Source organism: Amblyomma maculatum, chromosome 4 (assembly GCF_055883805.1).
Source record: "Amblyomma maculatum isolate TAMU_Amacu chromosome 4, ASM5588380v1, whole genome shotgun sequence".
NCBI classification, from domain to species: domain Eukaryota; kingdom Metazoa; phylum Arthropoda; class Arachnida; order Ixodida; family Ixodidae; genus Amblyomma; species Amblyomma maculatum.
The window spans coordinates 101,047,470-101,069,779 of NC_139347.1; the positions used below are offsets into that span (position 1 = coordinate 101,047,470).

At 46.4% G+C, this 22,310-nt stretch overlaps 1 protein-coding gene and 1 pseudogene across 2 annotated transcripts; both read right to left on the minus strand.

Annotated features, from left to right (window-relative positions):
- Nucleotides 1-729: 729 nt before the first annotated feature.
- On the minus strand, nt 730-22,286 carry SkpA (S-phase kinase associated protein 1 SKP1-related A). Of its 2 annotated transcripts, none has more exons than XM_084602307.1 (5): nt 22,127-22,286; nt 21,284-21,380; nt 18,072-18,286; nt 10,750-10,890; nt 730-1,257 (listed from the first exon to the last, which is right to left on the minus strand). In XM_084602307.1, the coding sequence occupies exons 2-5, from the start codon at nt 21,378-21,380 to the stop codon at nt 1,222-1,224; spliced, it is 489 nt and encodes a 162-aa protein (XP_084458433.1). In that variant the 5' UTR covers nt 22,127-22,286; the 3' UTR covers nt 730-1,221. The 2 variants fall into 2 exon arrangements, with proteins under 2 accessions (XP_084458433.1, XP_084458434.1); XM_084602308.1 differs by lacking the exon at nt 730-1,257 and adding an exon at nt 7,013-7,051.
- Nucleotides 15,615-17,241, minus strand: LOC146191860 (uncharacterized; annotated as a pseudogene).
- Nucleotides 22,287-22,310: the final 24 nt, after the last annotated feature.

Consider the following 22,310-nt stretch of genomic DNA (forward strand, 5'->3'; position numbering starts at 1 on the left):
GCTTAAGTAGACATGAACAAAAATAACTATGACGCCGTGACAGTCATACAATGTACTCACTTCAAATGCACGAGCTAGCTACCATCTTGGAAAGCAAAATAGCGCACTTCCAAACACAGTGTTTTGAAGTGCGCTATTTTGCTTTCCAAGATGATTTACCAACTAGCCCGTTCTTCCACCCTTGCTAGCTACCATGTTAGCCGCAACGAAAGTTCACCGCATTGTGCCACCACCTGCTCGCACCCAACTTTCATCACAAATTCACAATAGACCCCTGCTAAACTGAGACCTACTACCGCAATGTGGCAAAATATATTCGAATATATCGCCAATTTCATACTCGCCTCGGGCAGGCAGTATTGCCGTCAGTTTAAGCAGGCGCGACCTCCACTGCGCGCAAGGACAACGCCAGCGCCATTTCTTTTTTGCTCTATTTGTGTAGTTTATGCCCAATACTGTACACAGAAGAGTTCCCTAATCATTTAGAAAATTTTCACATGTTATGCAGAACAACAAAAAGTTTACCGCCTTCAACCCTTTAAATGTCAGCATGGTTTTCCTTCTATGTCAGGGGAGCTGTCCACTAGAGAGAAGTGCGAGCAACTCCAATAGCAGTGCAGGTGCTAGCCCCATTATCACTCCTTGCATAAAGATGAACTGCACCAATAAAGTGCTGCCGACAGAAGAGGGACAGCTACACTGGTCACGTGGACATCTTTACAGAACAGATGCAGCGAAGACATGCAATTTATTTCGAAGGCATTCACAGGGCGTTCATACAAGCACACAGGCCTCAATCACAGAGCTGTCCATGTCAAAAAACAAAGCAGGCTGCAAGCGTTACTATGCTTCCAATCGGCAGCTATGGAGCTACCAGAAGCAAGTGACCTAGAGCCACTAGCTGCCGGACTTGACGAAACAGGAACCAAGAAAAACTTCACGTCTTGGGAACACTGGACCGATGGTCTTCACTTTAATGAATAAAACTGACGCTGAAAGAACGCCTCCGTTGCCGAGCTTGAGGGGAAAAAAAAAATTTTCACTCGTCCTTTGCTGGTCTCCTGGGCAAAGTGCAACAGCTGTCCGTTTAAAATTCGAGGTAGGGCACAAAGCACGTTTGTTGGCCTGTACTTTAAATGAAATTTAAAAAAAAAAAGGAGGGGGAATGCGGTGTCAAATCACTAAACCAAAGTGCTGAAGAACCGCTATCACAGGAACACCTCACTTCTCCTCGCACCACTCATTCTCTTTGCGGACCTGAAAGAGACGAAAACAAGTGCACGTCACAAGGTGCACAGAACATGTGCCAATGGCCCCAGTACTATGAAACAAAGCCACAGATAGAAGAAAAATCTGCCTGTTCTAAATGGAGTGTGGCGTAAAATCAGATTAAGCCCAATATTCTGAAGCCACTTTCCGCTGTTGAAATTAGTTACCAGCATTTCCAGATCCCACCTCGCCACTCAGAGAATGTATAGAGAAATTTCAATAGCGAAGTATTTGTCTTTGCTTCACACTAAGTCCAGCTGAAAGAGCTGGGAAACTACCAAGTCATGCTCTAGAGCAGTACACCACAGCCCATGACCCAAAACGGAGCACCAGTACCCAAAAGTGAGTTCAAAGTAAATGACAAAGCATACCTGCAGCAAAGATTAGACAAACTGTAAGAGTACTTGGGCAGAGCAAGAATAGTACAGATTGTGCAGTACAGCCAAAAAGTAAGCTACATAAAGGAATTGAGGCACATGCACCAATAAAAGAAATAATGCATAAACTTACAATAAGAAAAAAAAATTTTAAAAATTTTGTATACCACTTAAAGGGCCCCTAAATGCTACTTGCAGTAATTCTAATGCAAGGAATTCATAGAGGGAGTCCTTAATAGTATTAGAGTCAAATTTGAAAGCTTTGCATTAAGCGTATAATTTAGTATTAATATTTAAAAAGTGCTCCTGGAGCCAACTCATTACCGATTGGGGCAATATATCCCAGTGCACAAAACTCCCATTGAGACTACACATGGGCTTGCTGGGAGCACCTGCTCATTGGACGCTCCCAAGTTACGCGGGTGGGGCAAGGCTTGGTTGGGAGCTGTCAAGACTTGACATTTTTTTATTCTTGAGCATCAGTATGGGCCAAGTTGAGGGTGAGAGGAGAAGCACGATTCTTGATCGACCATATCTTCAGTGCCAATAAAGTTGGCTCAAAAATTCTGTCGTAGCAGTGACTACTGATGGGATGCCTATTGTTCGTGCGCGGTAACTTTCCACAAGTAACTTTTCAGGGGCCCTCGAAGTCTGCTTAAGGGGGGACACGGCTCTTTGGCACCGAAAATCGGCCTGAAAATCGGATTTTCAATTTTTTCATTTTCGTATTCCTCGCACCATTCCGCATCTGCACGCAAATTTTCATCCTTATACCCCGCGTATTTATGAAGTTATAGCGATTAAAAAATGCAGTACCACACCCACTGCCCTTTAAATTGTGGACAAATGACACCCAATTTCGATCGCCCGGCGCATGAGAACTACGCGCTCCACCGCGGCGATTTTGGTCTCGTTCGAAAGCGCGCGCTTTCGGCTTATTTTTTCTTTCGGAAAGCAACCCTGTGCGCTCCGCCTTCCCCATAAAAAACAAACAAAAAGATAGCATGCAGCGCGCACTACTATTGGCCGGTTAAGGCACGTGATCAAAATGGCGTCGTTTGGTTGGTTCCGGCAAGCTAGCCCTGAAATGCGGACTCCCAGTGACGCCATTTTGTCTTTCTGCCGACCACGCTAGTGCAACGCGAGAGTCATGCCAGGCGCGAAGAAGTACCGCTCTTTGCACAAGTTCGGGCGAAAGCAACCAAAAAAACGTGTTAAGAATGCGACTTCGTTGCATACTGTGCAAGAAGCAAGTGCCAGTGCTGCGGGATTGTGTGACGATCACGTTGCGGGCGGCGACGCTTCTCCGATTCCGCTGGACAACGGCGCCGTTCTTCGTGCCGACTGCAGTCGTGTACGTATTGATACCGCGCCTGTCACTAACAGTGACATAACTCAAGTGAGTGCCCGTGAGCAGGCTACGCTTGATAGACTGGTATCGACGCCGGCGACGGCACGAAAGACTGCGCTGTTCGCCGATGCAAGTGGTGCGTCCGCAGTCAGATGCGGACGGAACAGCCTCCTATGCGGTAATTGACCTCAGCATTGTGAATATCCTTCTGGATGCCGTGCGGTGCAAAACGTGTCGTGGATGCGTGCGTTTAATTACCAGCGACCGGAGCTATGGCCTCGCCGTAAAACTGATCGTGCTGTGCGACAACTGCGGTGAGACTGCGGCCGAGTGGAACTCGCGGAGGGTTGACGGCGAGAAAAGGTGCAATCCTTTTGAGCTGAATATTCTGGCTAGTCGAGCAATGCTGTCGACCGGTAACGGCCAGACAGCAATGAACGATATCTTTTCGGCGATGGGGTTGTCGCGGCGCGGGATGCACAACAAGACGTTTCAACGGCATCTGAAGAACACACTGCAACCCGCTGCTACCCGAGCCGCCACGACCGCTATGGCACAAGCCGCGCAGGCAGTGGCGAAGGTCTACGATGACTTGTGTTTTGGGCATAGGGGGAACATTGCCGTGTGCTACGACGGCACATGGATGACGCGCGGACACTCATCACATATAGGCGTCGGTGCCGTGGTGGAACTCTTCACTGGTTACGTGCTTGATTATGTGGTGTTGTCAAACTTTTGTCTGGGCTGCGAAATTGGTCCCAAGCCAAACACTGACGGCTACGAACTTTGGAAATCACGCCACCAGTGCCAAAAAAACACCAACTCCAAGGCTGGTCAAATGGAAGTAGAGGCTGGCAAAATTCTGTTTGAAAGATCTCTGCAGCGCCACAACATGCGCTACACAACCATGCTATGCGATGGGGACAGTCGCACGTTCAGTGCTCTTAAAGATGCTGCAATCTATGGCTACATTGAAATAGTCAAAGAGGACTGCATAAATCACGTGCACAAGCGTATGGGAGCAGCTTTGCGCAACCTCTTGCAGAGACACAAGGGTGCAGGGAAGCAAAGTCTTGGCGGCAGAGGAAGGCTGACAGCTGATCTAGTTGACAAGCTGGCAATATATTATGGCCGAGCGCTTCGATCAAATGTAGGTGATGTGGATGCCATGCAGCGAGCTGTGATGGCGACATATTACCACATCACATCTACTGATGACTGCCCCAAACACAGTTTGTGTCCTACCGGTGAGAAGTCATGGTGCCGCCACAACGCTGCAAAGGCAAAAGAGGAGCCTGCACCAAAGCACAATTACAGTCTGCCAAGAGATGTGGCTGATGCTCTTTTGCCTGTTTATAGTCGTTTATCAGAGAAGAGCCTGCTGCAGAGGTGCATTCGGGGGAAGACCCAGAACTCGAACGAAAGCTTCCACTCGGTCATCTGGACCTTGATCCACAAAGAGCGGCACTCATCACTGTTTGCTGTGGAAGCAGCCACAGCAGAAGCTGTGCTGCGCTTCAATGCCGGCTGCAAGCATACAGCAGCAGCAATTCTGCAAGAATGCAGTACAAATGTGACAGCAACTGGGTCCAGGAGAGCTGAAGAAAAGGACTTGCACCGTAGCGTACGTTCTGCAAAGAAGCGGGCGGCTTCGCTTGGCGTTGCTAAAACAGAAAAAAGAAAACACCGCGACAGCATGCACCCCGACTATGCTCCTGGTGCATTTTAATAGCATGAGGTCTTTGAGGTTGCCCTTCCTGATTAAATGCCGTGAGGCTTGAGTGCTTCCGACAATCCCCCAATTTTGGTAGTGTTGCATTTTTTAAAGATCAATATCTCTGGTCCTGTTCTTGCTATTGCTTTAAAAAATTTTTTTCTAGAATGGGAATCCTGCGAGTCTCATGAAACCAAGGTAAATTCAGTGACGACAAAAGAAAATTTGCTGAGAAGGTTATGTTGTCTTCGGTACCCAAATGGAATTTTCCTTTCAAGCGTTTCCTATTGCGTAACTTTGGCTCAAATTGGCATAGGCCATTAATTTTCGCTTCAGATCACTTTCCACCTGTTTCTGATCTTGTTGACATATCAGTCATTGACATAATTTACACCTACATGCTGTGAAGTGTTTTTCCTCGTTTTCTCAAAACTGCAATTTTGAGGGTGCTGCAATTTTGGAGGAGAGATATCTCTTAGTCTATTTGTGCTATAGCTCTCATTCTTGTCTTGTTAGAAAGAGAAAACCTTCGACAGTGCCGTAGGACAAAAATATGTACAGTTATTATGCGGCAACATTTACAGAATTAATTATCAATCTTAGGTGCCAACCTGGGCTTTTATTCATAAAAGTTTGACTTATTGTAACTTTGGTTCAAATTCTTCTACCACGTTAATTCATGACTAGCGGCACTCTATGATCCTTCTAGACTACTCTGGCAGGGCTATTCTCCTCATGCCATAAAGTGTTTAGTAATTAACTCACCTCCAAACGAAGAACATGAATTAAGTAATATTTTGAAAGCTATTTCATCTACAAGAAAACTAATCAGATATTTGAAATCAGCATGCAAAAGTACATTAATGGTGCAAGTTTCAGTCAGATCCACCCATAAATAAGGAAAAAAGTTTTAAGAGGGGTGTCCCCCCTTAAGAGCAGAAAAAGCCTAAACCACTCCACATGACAGTCGTCACCGAGTACATCACTATCATCGCTACTATCACTATCACCCTGCGTTTAGTAGTGGTTTGCACGCTCTGCTGGGGAACAGAGGGATGGTGGTTTGATTCCCGGTGGAGACTTTTTTTGTGCGAACATTTCTGCAACCATGAGCCAAGAAAGGCTTGTGCCTTGAAGGGAAGCTGAAATGCTTTGACATTTTCCCCGAGATGAGAGCATTAGAATATATGCTGTAGATTAAGCTTACGAAACTGTTTCGCGCTACCATATAAAGTTATGATGTAATCTACTATTAAATTTGCAACAATTCTCAGGCTTCTACTCACAGCATCACAAGTGTGGTGGAACTAGACAATGAAGTCATTATGGGTGACATTTAGAGTTTCAACATCCTTCGCCCAGTTATTTCAGAGAGTCACCCAATGCCGTCAAATGACGCCTCGCGACTCAACTTTGTTGGCGTTGGTCTTCTCTCTCGCAGCAAACGTTTCCGCGTTGGAAACGCATCATCGCTTGAGATTAAGTCATCACTGGTGTCCCCACTTGTCGCCTTTGTACTGTGGAGAAGCTGAATGCTGAAATAGTTTTATTTAGCAATTACGTCATGAATTTAAATGCTAGCGCAAAACGGCTTGGCTCATATGAATTAACCTTAGCCTTCACACATTCGACTCCTTTAATTTAATTGAATTCTAAAATCATTTCAGTTTCCCTTTTAAAGCAACCTGACAATTACTACATGTTAGAAGAGTGCTGCCAAATTGCAGTGGTGCGCTGGCTGTGCCTGTGAAGTTTCGGATTGCTCAACATGAACTAGCATGTTGCATCATCGTATTAGCTGTCATCGGTGCACAATTGGAAAAAAAAAAGCCAACTACAGAATTTGCATGAGCAGTAACAGACATGTTCCACTTATGCTCCCAGAGCAGCAAGCAGGTATCCAACTGGTTTAATATGGTCAAGGGCTGAGCATATGGCAGATGAATTTAGGAAAGGTGGCACGAAGATTTTACAACTATGCTTAGTTGCTCGACAAGATGGCAGATCCAAATGCAACCAAGCAAAGCAGTGCGAGAAGAAGAAAAAAAAACTTTTGGTGGTTTCAAGTGCTATAGCTCCCAAACTTCTGCTACATAGAGCACGCAAACACACAAAAAGGCCAGCAAACCACACCTAGATTTTTCAAAATAAATTTTACATGGCACGAGAGAACCACCAAGGTTAATCTTTCCTGAAACCTCTATTTCAGCACTGAAGGAGGAGCAAATAAACGAGTTATACGGAGTGCACTCCACGAAACAAAATCCAGATAACAAACAATGGTCAAATACTTACGCAGGTCCGAGCTAATCTGCATCAATTATCGACTGCAGATTTTATCTGCAAGCAAAAGTGTGCAAAATGCCCCATATTTTCTTGCATCGCAATACAGCACAAATATAATAGGTGCACATCTAATGTCCAACGTTAATCACATAGTCCAAGAAGAGAGAAGTGCACGCAAGAGCTTTTTTCCTGAACCACCGGCCACAATTTTAGAGAATTTCTAGAACCATTCGAGGTGAGCAAAGAGAAAGACATCAAATCCTGAGCTTTCACCTTGTGATTAAATTTTAAACAGCGAGGAGTTAAAAATGCTGGATGTCATTCATCCACTTTGATTTGCTTCGTAGGTGACAGTAATGTGATGCCAGTGGCTGAAACAATGGGGTCGTTTTGGCTTTCCAATCATTCGGAAGCCCTCCTTCTCAGTTGCTGAGGTAATGCAACAAAAAGGATGCTGATATGGAGCAGAATTTAGCTAAGGGGAACTGAAGTGCATCATGTACGAGTTCACGCGCTTAACCTACATTGCAAGAGCACACCTGGGTTGTGTCTCTTCTAAATTTACTCCAGGGACCTGCAAAAGTTGTCCTTAGCAACCGAGTGTCTCTTGTAACCATGTCTCTTGTATGCAATGTTGTTAACATGGCAGACATAGGAAAACCAACTAAACAATTTTCAAATGTCTCTTATAACCGAGTGTCTCTTGTAACAGTGTCTCTAGTAGCGAGATTTAACTGTAATGCCTAAAAATTTGTGTTCAGTCTTACAGGTAAAACAGCCCTTGTGATATACAAATACCTGCCGCAGCAAATGTATGACATGAAATTCCTGCTGTAAACATAATTTATTCCATTGTAGAGCACACTTTGAGCTCATCAGAGAAAGCACAAGCTGTTTACTTGTCTCCTACTGCAACATGTTCTCTCCGACCTCAAAACACTGCGCACGAGCGAAAATGCCACACCACGCACAGACAGGGCTCAACACCTGCAGTGAGGTCGCCATGCTAAAGGCACGGTAACCGATCTTAGTCAATATCATATGGCACATTGTCAGCAAACACATTTTCTGTACTGTTTTTGCCCCTGCTGCAGCTATGGAGGTAGTTGTCAACTGTGCGCAGATATCTGCGTACACCATCATTGGTGGCGACATGTCTAGAACGGAGCAGTCTGGCAGCGGTAAGCCTGCATGCCTGCATATATAGGTTGGCCGCGCCAACGTATATATATATATATATTTATATATATATATATATAGCCACTGCCATTGCCTCGTGGGTCCGCCCACATCTGCAGCGCATATCTGCTACGTCTCCAGTGACACTTTTGACCTCTGCTTCAAGCTATTTCTGTCACTTGTTCTGCAATTATCTCGTGAATTCGCTGCACTAGTTAATGCTTCAGGATAATAGCACACCGTTCAGCTCTTTCCGAGCATGCGCGGAAATTTCCCAGGAATGCGCAGATGGCTGCGACTGCACTTAGGAGCTGCGGCAATTTACCAGCTGTGCACAAACATATTGCTGTCCACATGGAGTAAAATTCAAGCCGAGCACAGTTATAATACTTCACTCGCTCCTCCGTTAGTAGCTTCACTTGCTTTCCACAGCACAACAACACTGCCAGAGCGACAATGAATGCAAGCTTAATTCTGGGAAACGCACTGGCACTCTGTGCAACTGGTGCCTCCTGGATGCAGATTGAATCTGCTTTAAACAACGTGACCAAAGGTTGATTTTAAATTGTTTTGTAGAGGAGCACGTGTGGAAAGTTTGCACTAGTTTGAAGGGGTTACACTGCGTTCCGCAAATGACAACTGTAGCTGCCGGTCACTTTCGGTAGTTTTATGCGCCTCCTTTTGATTATGCAATCACGGACATTGTACCACTATGGCCGGAACCGCACGGCACCGCTATCTGCATGCGCTAAATTTTCTGATTTCGCTCCCTGAAATCATCGAAGTCATACTTAAACACTATGGACCCTGTCTGAAGGAGGCCGACGCCAGTCATCGGGGTCTGAAAACATTTAAGTGTTCTTCAAAAATGCACATGTATTTCAAGGCAGAGGTGAAGCCACCCGGTTCTAGCCCCGCTAATGCCTGCTTCGTTTTCCTCACCAGCTCCATTTCTTTAGGGGCAGGAAACCAGCGAAATTTTTTCCTCTGCCATGCTTCTTTAGCAGAATGACATGCAGATGTGTGATAAGTGCTCGACACAGTCCCACGCACACAAATTACATTGAAGTATTGTAAACATAAAATTGGCCATCAAATAAACGGCCAAGGGGCTTAATTGTTCCAGCTCCTCGACCGAGGCCCTTCACTGCCCAGCAGCACTGCAGCTGCGAGCGGTATTTGAATCTGTAGAGACGTGCGCGGCAGCACTGGTCACATGCCAAAGAGGAGGAGGCAGCGCTGGCACGAGAAAAAAAACGCTCTGGATTTTCGCCTCGGCCGGATGCTGCCACCACTTTTCCTCCAGCTACCCGGGAATTAACATGGACGCGGTTGCTCTCCTGTAGTGTTATGGAGTAGTTCTGTGATCAGTAACCATTGAAGGACGCCGCCTATGCTTCTCAGCTTGGCGAGGGTTTCTGCGCGGAACTGGCTTCACTTGGTTAGCCAAAGCTAGATTGGTGACATACCAGGAATGAAAAACTTCAGAACAGTACAGCAGAATCTGATACAAATCTGAGATATGTCATACCCCGGCCAGGGAATTTAAGTTTGTATCACTGAGAGTCTACTGTAACTGGTGTGGGGTGTGATCAGTTATGCGCAACAGCCTGACAATTCACTGCCTTTTTCATGACTGGCTCATCAAGGTGACCCCTAGCAGCTGTAGTTGTGAAGAACTGTCCCCATCCACTTGTGAACGTGACTCAAGCAGACTCGACTGATTGACGGCCATGGACATCTTCCTAGGTCAATGCATGAAAGGTGTGGCTGTCAAAGCCAGGAGGAATGTATGTAGTGAAGCCAAAAAAATTTTTTTACCAACCTTTTGAACTAGCAGTGGCTGTTGCCTGACAACCTTGCACTATGCTCTCTACCTCCCACAAGGGTATCACGACACAGACCATAGTGAGAAAGGGTCATTGCGGCACAAAAATCTGCTAGGGCAGTCGTAGCCTTCGCTGTGCTTTGTATGCCCTGCATTGCCTGCAAATTGAGCTTAACGAGCATGAGATGGGAGGGAGACATCAAAATCCAGCATTCTGGGACTCTTGGATACAGCATTAGACACTCTGCCCATTTGCCGCAAAGGCACTTTCGTAAGGCTTGGTTAAACCAGGTAGGGGAGAAGGGGGGGGAGGGGGCAGGAGGCTTTATATTTGTCGCTCCTAGCAACTTGAGGAGCTGACATCTACAAGGAAATGGATAGATTAATCCTGCAAAATTTATAACCTCATCACTGCCTCCCCAACAGCATACAGCATTACAAAGCTGAGCACACAACAAGACAATGCAAAGCCATGCATTTGCATGATAAAACCAGTTTCAGTGTAGTATAAATCCTGCCCAACTTTTCTTGGGCAATTACACAGTCATATGGACTTTAAACCAATTACGACCTCCTGCAATTTCTTAGACTGCAACACTTTTACACGGTCGGCGCAGGGAGTGCATTCATCATGTGAAGTAATTATGTCAATAACTCCAGTCACTCACAGAATCGAAGTCTGCACCTCCCCCTGTACTTCAGGGGGAAAAGAAGCACCATGCTACACACAGTAATGAATGCCCACCTGTTCCTCCTCGCTGGGAGTAAAGTCGTTCTTGATGTTGAACTGTTTGCGGATCTCCTCGGGGGTCTTGCCCTTGATCATGTTGGCGACAGTCTTGCATGTGACATCCAGCAGCCCCTTGATATCCAGGTAGTTGGCCGCCTGCAAGTGAGGAAACACAAAACTTTCCTATGTGAGAACAAAAGTGAGCGCGTGAAGACCAAAATTATGCCTAAGACACTAATTCAGGCCACGAGCACATCAATGTCGCAGCCACACCAAAGAAGGCCGTGCCACTTCGATGTGCACGCAGTGCTAAACCTAGCACGATGTTGGCCTCCATCGAAAAGCAGCAGTCACGACCAGGCCTTTGCATGTTGTGTGCCTTCAGAATTTGTAAGTGCAAATCTCCCAACATCTTTCCGGCAACTATGAATGAACAGTAACATCATGGGACTTATGGAGCAAGTCTGGCAGACTGCCGAGAGGCAAGTACACTCCGACGCTGTGCAGCGTGCAAACTTGCCGACAAGAATTTGGGGCAGCCTCGGGAGTGTATGAGTGCCAAGAGTGATTTGCAAAGATGAGGACAAATGCCTAATGTTGGTTACGGAAAGTACACAGAGCAGTGCTTGTGCTCGCCAAATGATGCACACATCTAATAACAGCATAATGAAGGGACACGAAAAGAAAAAAAAAATGGCAAAAATCTACAGTGCTTGTTACCTAGCTAGTTTATTACACAAAAACCTACACACTGGAAACAAGATATAGTAAAGCATCACTGACAAAAAAAAAAAAAATAGTGCAGAACACTGCTCTGTAAAAAATTAAATTCTCAAAGGCATACAGAGGCATTTACTGACACTTCATAAAAATATTGAGATGAATTTCTTGGCATCCTCGATTTGATCTTTTATAACGATTCGAATTTTCCCACTTTCGAAGAGCTTCTTGAGTGGCGCCATTCAGTGGCAAATAGAAGAACCCCTCTTTCAGTCAACATGCTGCCATCAAAGGGAGATTTACAGATACATCTGAGATTGGTCCATATTACTGGCGTTCGAACATGCCACTCTGTGCCTTCTGTATCCACGATAGAGTTGTCAGAGTCTCAGTGGTAGGGCGCTCGACTGCCGATTTTGAGAACGGGGGAGGGGGTGTCCAATCTTGGCCGTTTCGAAAGGCGCTCCTCTGCTATTGAATTTGACTGCACATTAAACAATCCCACGCGGTCAACGACACAGAGGCCTGCCCCTACATCGTCCATCATATGGCCGATGAGCACGCTGAACCCATATATGCATTTCATTTTTTTTTTTTTGTTGAAGGATTCTGCACATCCATGGTTATGAGCACATTTCGCTTTGAAGAAATGCTCGAACGTGTGAGAAACAAATCTGCGCAGCACCTGTTACACTAAATATTACATAATACAGTCGACGACCAATTTTTAGTAATTAACAGACCGCGAAAATGTCCGAAAAAACAAATGTGCACCAAAAAAGGTCAATTTATTGACCTTGAGGCCGGAAAAAGTAGCGTTTTTTTTTTGCACCACGCTCCACGCCCGTGACAACAGGTCCGCCTGAATTTCGGCGAGAGTCGTAGTGTCGCCGTGAGCCGACGAAGGGGTTGCGACCACTTGCATCAGCTCAGCTTGAGTCTGTTGCGCTGCTGCAGGTGAGTCGTCGTCGTCGCTCTAAGACTCTGCAAGCACGTGAAGAATCAATTCGACATCTGTGAGCCCAGCACACAGTTCCAACTCGTGGTCCACGCCTGTGAACTCTGTAAACAAGACGGTCGATGGAATTTCGACACCTGCAGCGCAAAGGTCGTCAATAAGCTGCTCACTGCCGGACAGCTGCTCGACGACGCTCTCCTCGTCCAAAGCAGCCAACTCTTCTTTCAGCACAAATCCGCGTAGCGAAAGCAATTGCGCAGCGTTGAGGGTGCCACTGACTTCCATGCATCGGCGAGCATACTAAGTACTCCAAGCAAATCGACAGAGTAAGTTTTCTCACTGTCAAGGTACACCACCACATGCGAAAGCAAGCATGACCGATAGTTGACCTCGGATCACACCTTGGTTCATCGGCTGCAGGACATTTGTGTTCGGTGGCAAAAACTCTACGCACACAGCCTTCAAGTTGTGAATGTGCCCGTGTGCAGCGCAGTTGTCAACTAACAACAAAACTCGGTGGCCTTCTTGGTCAAACTTACGGTCCAGTTTTCACATGTAGCTTTCAAAAAGCTGCTGCGTTATCCACGCCTTCTTATTGGCCTCATACAAGACAGGCAGAGTCTTTACGCCTTTGAAGCACCTTGGGGCTTTCGACTTGCTGATGACGAGCATCGGCAGTTTAACTGTCCCAGACTTGTTGCTGCCGACCAAAACTAACCCGGTCCTTACTGTGTCACCAGCAAAGGCAAGGGTCTTCTCCGGCATAAGCTTAAAAAAAAAAGTCCAGTCTCGTCACAGTTGAAAGTGTCGTTCGGCGAGTACTTCGTAAGAGCGCCTGCAGCTTCTCAGAGTGGTAGTCCACGACAACATTCAAATCAACAGCTGCACTTTCGCCGCAAAGTTTTTTAAAACTGAGGTCGAAACGTTCTTGAAATTTCGTAGCCTGTCGTCGCTGACCTTAAAACCGTCAATGTTCATTTGAAGCGCCATCGTCTCAGCTTTTTGTCCGAGGAGGCCACCGGAGACTGGAACCTTGCTGGCCACTGTTGACTTGAGCCATACGATGAGGGCCTCCTCGAGCTTTGGGTAGGTGCCTTTGCTTACATTCTTCTGATGACACCCAGTCGACTTCTCCACCGCCTCCAAAATCTTCTGCTTGTTCTTCATGTAGTCCGAAATAGTTTCTCAAAATCTGGACCTCTCTCGCGACATCCACCTGTGATCTGCCACCTTCCACGAGCTTCACAATAGCAGCTTTCTTCGCCATCAACATGGTGAGGTACTTTCCTCGCTTCATGGGTGCCTTCGAGGCCGACGACAACATCTATGATTGCTTCTCCATTACGAACCACTGGATCCCAACACAGACTATGTGGAGTGCGTTCTCGCTGCCGTGTTGCACGCAAAAAAAGCTCATAAAATCCGGAACAGCTTCAGAACTGAAGCCGATCCAATTAAATGAGAGCCACAGTAGCGACCACGGTAGCGACAGAACGCAGAACGATCACAGCTAAGCCTACTCGCTACGCTCAGCAACACACCTGAAAGGCACAGCAAACATAGGAACAGGCAGTTGAAGCGATCAAGCTTAAAGAAAAGAAGAAGAAAAAAAAAAAAAAATATAGCACTCTGGCAGCGACATTGTTCCGGAAGCGGAATCTGCTAGGCGAATAATATAGCCTCGATTCAGCGTCAATTTTGCTGAGGAGCGGCACGCAAGGCCGGCACCGGTTTCGAGGCTATGGAAGGAAAAAGTAAAGAAACAAGATGGGGGCGACACCGCTCAAAATGTGTGGCAGTTGGCCCAGCTGAAGTTTGGAATGTCCAAAAAAACTAACAGCCCTCCCCAGAGTGTCCGAAATTTTGAGCCGAATAATACATTGACTTAAGGTATGGCCTGGGGCCAGCAAAATGTCTGAATAATCAAGCATGTTCGAAAAATCAGTCGTCGACCGTACACATATATCAATGTATATTAAAACCCCTTTTCGTTTGTGCTGTCTTTCGAGCAAACTGGTTGTTTCTGATCTTATAAATTTATAGTCACATGATAAGATGAACTTGATTTCTTTCAGGATAGTTTTATATCCGGCACCTGTTTTGGAAGTAAAAGACAGAACCGCCCCAAGTCAATGCACAACAATACAATGATAAAGAAATCTTCAGTCTTAAGGGGAGATGCTACTCGAAAAAAAAAATTTTAATAAGCCACCCAGAACAATGAAATTTGGTGTCCTTAAACTGTATTTCCCGAGTTTTTCAGAACACTAATTAGTTTTCTTGTAGCACGCATACTTTTTGCTCAGTGCTGCTAAACAAGCATAAAACAAAGACCTTTTGTGCACATGCTTTTGCATAGAAAATTTTCACTGGGAATAAAGAGCAATAGTTTATTTTGTAGCTTGCTAACTTTAGAATCCAGATAACTAGCACAAATTTGGACATGAAAGTTCCTAGTACGGTAAAAAAATTATGATGATGTTATCCTTTTATTCTGGGGGATCGTTACTGTTATATCAAACCTCTATAAACTAATATTATAGATACTGAAATTCTGAATAGATATCTGCAAGCTACACATTCTAAAGAGTATGTGTGCCAAGTTTCATTGTGATACCACAAAGATCAGTACAATAAACCCTGTGCGCAAACTTGGAAATTTGCTCAAAACTGCAAAAGGTGAAAAATGCATTTCAAAAGTTCTGTATTCAATAAAATGCGATTGAAACTGCATGAAATTTGGCATGAAAGGTCATGGGCTGCACAGCAATCATCCCCAACCACTAGAACGCCCCAGCGCCATAGGTTAGTCCTTCATGGTCCTTGCGAGCAGTGTCCTCCATTCGAGCCTTCCTCTCCATGCTACGGAGGTGAGCGCGTGCCTCAGCAGTCTGCTGTGTAGACATCTTTTGGATGCACGTCCCATCACTGGAGTCACTGAGCATAAGGAGTCCCTTAGATGGAAGAATGCCAAGCTCTTCCAGGACCCGCTCGAAGCTTGTGTGTCCCCTGTTGAACCACAAGACCGCAAGGGCTGTGGCAGTTTCAACAGCAGTCCGAGACGCAAACCTCGTTTTTGGACACAGCAACCATATTTTGCTGTACAGACTCTGCAGAGTTTTGAGTCTTGCCTCGAACACAACGAGCCAGCAGTTTTTCCTCTGTAAGCCGCTTATATATTGGCAGCAATGCCTTCCCTTGGGCTTTTTGTCAAGAGGGGTGTGTGTGGTCTGGTGGCGGCTGTCCAAGGGCTTCCGCTCGCCTGTGCTTACACCACAATGTAGCACCCTCTGGGCAATACCTGTGGCTACTAGCCCCATTGCTAGAGCACGAATGCAGATATGATGCCCAAATGCTGCAGTACATAGCATGAACATCACCCCTGTTGTTGGTTATTGCTATTTGATAGTATGCCTGCAGTTTCTGTACCCTGGGGTCCTTCAGCTTCTCTCCGCGCGAAAGTGGTGTCTTCAGTTGCCAAAGGGCTGTCCCTAGGCGCTTTGCAACATGGTTAGTGCAGCCCTCTTTCTCTATGATTGTGGCACCATACACTTGAGCCTCGGATACAGCACTATGTGCTTTACTGTCTCCATCACTCAAAAATGTAGTGAAGCGTAGTGGTGTCTCATACAACGGCGTTCTCTGCCAAATGCGAAGTGCTGCCTCCTTTTCCATGGCATGCGACGAGCACTCCACTATTTTTCGCACACGGGACGGTGGAACGCCTGCCAAATCTCCTCTTCTTCATTGCTCAATATTTTGTGCCGACTGCATGCCAAGCAATAATTTGACAACACTTCAAAATCGAGGCACAGTCCACTGTTGAGGGACACAACAGTGCCCACACCATTGTGACTCTTATGGCCCCTCTTTTGCCATGTGCCATCATACATAACAGCGGCGTCTGCACCGCCGACTCCTGCCTCGATCTCGCGGGCAGTCTTCATATTTTGCGCGGCAGCGTTCATGGCCGCGGAATGCACTTTTTTTGCGATGCCATGAAATGTCTTCTGGTGCATCGGTTTTGAAAGACCGATAATGGCGCAAAACCGCACAAGTTGATCGTAGCAAGCACCGATTGCGCAGGCGGCTACCACTGATTTTACATTTGTAGCAAAGGCGTCGCGCGAGCTCCCGCTGTCGTAGCTTCGCTCCGCGCTTCCGTCTCTGGTTGCCGCCGCACACCTTGAGGTATACGATGCAGACAGAACAGATTCGGGACACTCACGGTTTCCACAACAAAGTTCGAGGAACGACGAAAGTCCCTTGCGTTTTAGTTGGCTCTCGCCACAAGCAGGACACGTCGCACCTTGCACGAGTAGCGTCAGCGCATCGATGTCACACACTACCACTCGCTCTTTCTTCGTTTTCGAAGAGTCCAATCTTCCTTTCAGAAGCACTAACAAAGTTCAAGGTAGAGTCGATCTCCTCGGCGCCGATGCTGTCGTTAGGCCTAGTAGGTTCCGGGCAGCTTTTCTTGCGTATCGTTGTCGGCGTCGACCTGTGCCTCCTTCCTTTGAATTTAAATTTAGTATGAAACTTCTGCACGCGAGTATTGCGCTTTTTCGGACTGACCATGATCGCAAAACTGAAAAAACGCAGAAGTGACGGTGGCAGTCTCGCAATGCTTGCGAGCGGCAGAAAACAGTGGAACCAGGGGGTAGGCTTCACTGCACAAACTGGTCACCCGCAGCCAATGGCGTCGTCAGAATCGCACCACGTGATCAAAAAACATGCGAGAAAGGTTGCGGAACGCACTTTTTTTTATTATTTCTAGTGAAAATACGAAACTGGTGGCCGTTGCACATGCGAGACTAAGCCTTGGCCTACCTCCGCCAAGCGACCGCCATGGCGTGCGGAGAAGCTGCTGTGCACGGCAGGCGCGCAAAGATGGGCAACTTGCGAGGCAACTTTCGGTTTCTCAGTCGACCACGACTCATTCAAACGTATTTTTTACTAATTTCTGGTTGCGAATATCACTTTTATTTTTCTATGTAAGGTAGCTGAATGCCTAAAAATTCCGAAATAAAAAAAAAATCGAAAAACTGAGAAAAAAAAAGAAAGAAAAACCATTTTTTCGACCCGCATCTCCCCTTAAAAACTCCTTGCCAGAACATGATTGCGACCAAACATAGTTTTTACGGTGTCTTCGCAGTTACTGATTCAAGTCAAGTGTGTAAAAGTTCTGTCACATAGTAAAATTCATTGTCATTGAAAAAAATAACTGCACTACTAGTTTACCATTTATAAACAACACACATCAGAAATTCCTTATACTTCCCTCGGTTTGAGGAAATCATTTAGAGTCATTTCAAGGTGCAACACCAGATTATCTGCCGCAAGAAGAATCTGCCTTGTTGTGAACCCGGCAAACTCAATCTACTCATTGCTCTACACGTGAGCAGTCAGCTTTTCTTTGGCATAACGCCCGACATTCAGGTTTGGCAGCACTGATGCACTACAGGTTTTTTTTCCTTTCAGTTTCCCATGTTATTGCAGAATACAACTCACGGCCTTATGCACTTGCAAAGGAGCATGGAGTAAGCGCCAGCACCAAGCCTTCTGGGCCTTCCTGCAAAACCATCTCTAACCAGAACTCTCCTCTTAATTACTGTGCTAATAGTGGAAAAGGGGTGGGGGCGGATGGGGGGGTACTCACCAGTATGAGCTCGAAGAGGGTGCCCTGGTCCACTTTGAGAAAGTCAGCGTCCCAGGAGGAGATGTCATCCGTGCGCTTCTCCTTGTTCTCATCATCCTCAGGTGGGGGTGGGTCGTCCTTGTGGTATGTGGCCCAGTGGATCACCTTCTTCAGGATGGCAGAGTTCACATTGGGCAGTGGGACCACCTCGTCCTCGTCTTCATCCATACCCAGGTCTGCAAACACCAAACAGAGCATGAGGACCCAAGATTTCTCAAACCAAGGTCAACCACATGGATGAACCTGCAATTATGCCACCTCTGTAGTTTGTAGTAGCACTACCGAAGGTGTAATGAGCGAAGAAGCGGCGTTCTGACGCTGCAGAATGTAGTGCCAGTACAAGCTGCCATAGGAGTATGCGGTGAACACGATACCAAAGAACTGCAGCACAATGATAGCATAAAGATGTAATGCTATGAACTGTTAATATGAACACAAAGAGCTAAACTTAGTGCTGTTGTCCTTGTGCCACCTACTGTTCCTGCATATCATGCACCAATTAGCCCCGCATCTTATTCTGAAGAACAATGTGCAACACTATTGTAAATCAAACTTTGAAGCACGCACGTGTTACATACGTTATTCCCAGAGTTTAGTGTCCGCAGCTCTTACATATGCTGAAGTATCTTTGCCAACATGGAGACATTTCGTTGCAGGCCGTTCTGCTTTGGAGTCATTTCGTTACTACAGACTTTTCCAGCATATTCACCAGTCAAGGAATGGTGCATCGAGCATATTTATAGCCTGGTCACGTCTACTGCAACAGCCATGGGCATTAAACTTTTTTTTTAATGATTCTGCCACTTCTATGCTTGAAGTTGGCGACAAATGCAGGGTGTCTACCAATACTAAGTTGATGCTTCCTAATTCCCCAAATATTTTTAGGGGCAATTCTGGCGCCTGAGGCGAGAGGACGCTGAAAGATAGGCATCTATAGAGTCACTGGAAAATTTTCAGAGTACCGCATTCGTTTTCCCCGCGCCGCCGCTCGCCTACTGGCTGGTCCGCGTCACATGACTTCGCGTCGCCATATCCCTTCCAAGCGCGTGCGCGGAATACGTGTCTTGAGCGGGAGTTCCTCTTTTTTCAATCGTTTCTCACAGTGTACACGTGAGAAATTCTGCTGTACCTCTGGTTTGGCACCAGGCCCGAGTCTAGAAATGCGTTTTCTCAGTGTCTGAACGAAAAGAGTGATCTGCACCAGTGGTAGGCGTGACTTCACGGAACCGCCCACGAAAAATTCGTGCCATCAAGGAACACCTTGTGCGAGATACGCTGGTTCATCGATTTGAAATTTTGTTCGTTTAGCAGCGAAAGAAGCGTACAAAGTATTCAAAGTGAATATGGTTCGCCTTGTGTTTACCTTCCAACGCCGTGTGCAGCAATATGCAGCGTCCATTTTACTTGCCAAAGTTTGCAAAAGCTACCCTCAAATTAAGTTAATCATCCAGCCAGCCGGCATCAGATACATCTATATTCAGTTCTGCGGAATTACACACACTCTGCATGTTCGTGTGCGGATTGATGACTGCCCGCAGCTCTTTTTTATTTGTATTGGTAACGTAAATGTACATAAAGCTCTATGCACAGATTTATTAATTATTTATTTCTAGTTCTACGTGAAAGAAATCCAGGTGTTGAAAATTTCCGGAGCTTTCCACTACGGTGTCTCATTGTATGAGCCACATCGGGATGTCAAGCACCATAAACAAAACCGACCAGCCATAGTTGTGTTCGCAGCTGGAAATTTTTGGCAAATGTGTATCAACCAGAGATGCCATCAATGTGCGATAACAATTTAATTTTTGACTAGTTAATAAGAGACGTTCTAGCAAATTGGCGGCACGAGGCGTATGCCGATGAAACATAAAGAGACCATTACACAGTGATAAGTACAATATTCACAGCCGCGCGGTGGTAGCAATGATATAGTAGGCCATGTTTTTTTTTCTTTTTTTCTGGGTGAAAATGGGTGCTACCGCCGACCAGTGCGTTACTTTCCCTTCACTTGATGATGGCGCCGCAAAAGAATTAAGTTCATGCAAAAAAATATATTCAACAAAGTCTGCTTGGCGTCCTTGAAGCAGCGACGGCGAGCTTGCTGCATCACTTTGTGTTGCTTATACAAAGCGAGTCGTGTCAGAGCGCAATAAACTGCACCTCGCCCTCCATGTCTTTACCACGTCTGGCACAGCGGCGCCAGTGGACGGCATTCTTAAAATGTACGCCCATGTTCCTGCGATCTTCGCAGACATGCTAGTTGACACTTAGTCACTTTATAATGCTGTAACACATGTAACCCCGCTGCACTGCGCGTACAACACGAGCTGATCCAAATAGCCAACGATTTACAAGAGCAGGCGCCCAGAAGTGTTCGCCGGTTCACCCACACACTTCATCTTTTCCCATCAATTGCGGACTATAGTAATAAAGTTAGTAACCACATAATCACTGGTGGTACTGTTCTGAATAAACATACCAAAACCTTTCAGTTTTGCTATCTTCAAAACATGTGAGAAGACTACGAATGCGGTCACTCGCCGTTCAGACGGCGGCTGGGTCAGGCGGTCTGGAAGGAAAATGGCACCCGCGGGCACCTTTGTGGTACTCTGAAAATTTTCCAGTGACTCTAGGTATCTAGGGGTGCCAAATCTCTGCGTCGACACGCGGGAAATTCTTCACAGTCTGAGACCAGTGACAAGCCACGCACGAGCAGAGTTTTGCAGTGCTGAAGTACTCACCGCCACAGGTGCGATTCGTTTCCGCGAATGCAAGAGCTTTATTTTTCCCGCGCATGCCTGCGCCTTGCCTCCCCCTCCCTCCCAAGCAAGTTCCCGTCGTCGCTGAATCGGACGATTTTAGCTGCGGACTGGGGACACGAAGCAAAGTGACGTTCAATTTAGTAGAACTTGTGTAGACACGAGGACGCGAAGTTCATACGCCCCCAACGACTTTTTAGAGCGGCCTGGGGACTTGATGCCCGGCCGATGCAGGCCCTTTCCCGCGTCAAACAGAACGAATTGCAAGCTCGCCGGCCAGCACACGTGCGCCTGGTGCACGTGCTGCGCATAGCCACACGTCACTGCTAAGTGTGAGCTTGCACGCCGGCTAGACAGCTTTTGGCGTCAAAACAAGGAAAATAATTAAAAGCAAGAAGGCATAAAACTGCCTACCTTCCAGCATGGTCTTGATAGTGACCGAGGCCTTCGCAATTTCAACGTCCACCTCGAACACTTCCCCGTCGGAACTCTGGAGCTTGATGTTCGGCATCTAGGAGTGCAAACGTAGGTTAACAGCACCTAACTGGAAACAGCACAATTTATCATTTCTAGCAAATGCAGCGTCATGCAGCCAGTTCCCAAGCCTTGAGTGCAAAGGCAGCAATATTTTAGGGGGGGTATCTGACAACCGTAGGAGACTCGAAGCACAAAGACTCAAAGTTTTACGTCGCAAATATCGACTAGCTAGTCATGACAACAAACCGAAGCTTAACACTGGCAATGAAGGCGACGAGGCAATTTCCTAGTTGGCGACCATGCAATTAGCAACGACCGTGGCCAGCATGAAGTGTCAGCTGCGACTGAGCCGCACACACCTCGATTTATTGTAAAATTTAGCGAAGCTAAGCAACAACAACAAAAAAAGTGCGAGTCCTCTCAAAGAAAAAAGCCGACAACGATGAATACAACTAGGGATACTGATTATCAAAGCGAACAATGAGTTGGACGCTGCGTCAACAATGATGTGCACAGTTTTGAAAGCAGACATGACACCTTCATCGAAAACTACTAGCAAAGCCTAACGCAAGCACCATTTACGGTATATTTTGCTGTCATTCCTACATTAGAATCAACCCAATTTTAAGGCAATGAATGACCTCACTTAGCACGCGCGTCCGGAAAGAAAGACGCAGCTAGAGGATTTTAAGCCTAACGAAACAACGGAGCGAATCTGTTCCAAAAATGGCACACTGGTGGCTTTATGAAATTCCTTGTGTAGCAAGATCATCTACTCACTTTGCTGAAAGCCCTGGGGGGTCACACACCAATAGCACTTCGACGCAACACACAGAGCACAAATGAACGAAAATCGCAACCCTCCGAACAAGTTATAAGGCAGGCTCACGGACGCGCACCTATCTGCCTCCTGGCGGTTTGACGAATGGATTGCACTGATTTCCACTAAGTGGCTCGGCATGGC

Excerpts from the sequence above, each read along its gene's own strand:
- SkpA (XM_084602307.1), bottom strand. The coding sequence starts at position 21,380 with ATGCCGAACATCAAGCTCCAGAGTTCCGACGGGGAAGTGTTCGAGGTG. Across the intron at positions 18,287-21,283 it reads TATCAAGACCATGCTGGAAG|ACCTGGGTATGGATGAAGAC; the intron begins GTAGGCAGTTTT and ends TGGTGTTTGCAG. Across the intron at positions 1,258-10,749 it reads CTCCCAGCGAGGAGGAACAG|GTCCGCAAAGAGAATGAGTG; the intron begins GTGGGCATTCAT and ends CGTCTCTTTCAG.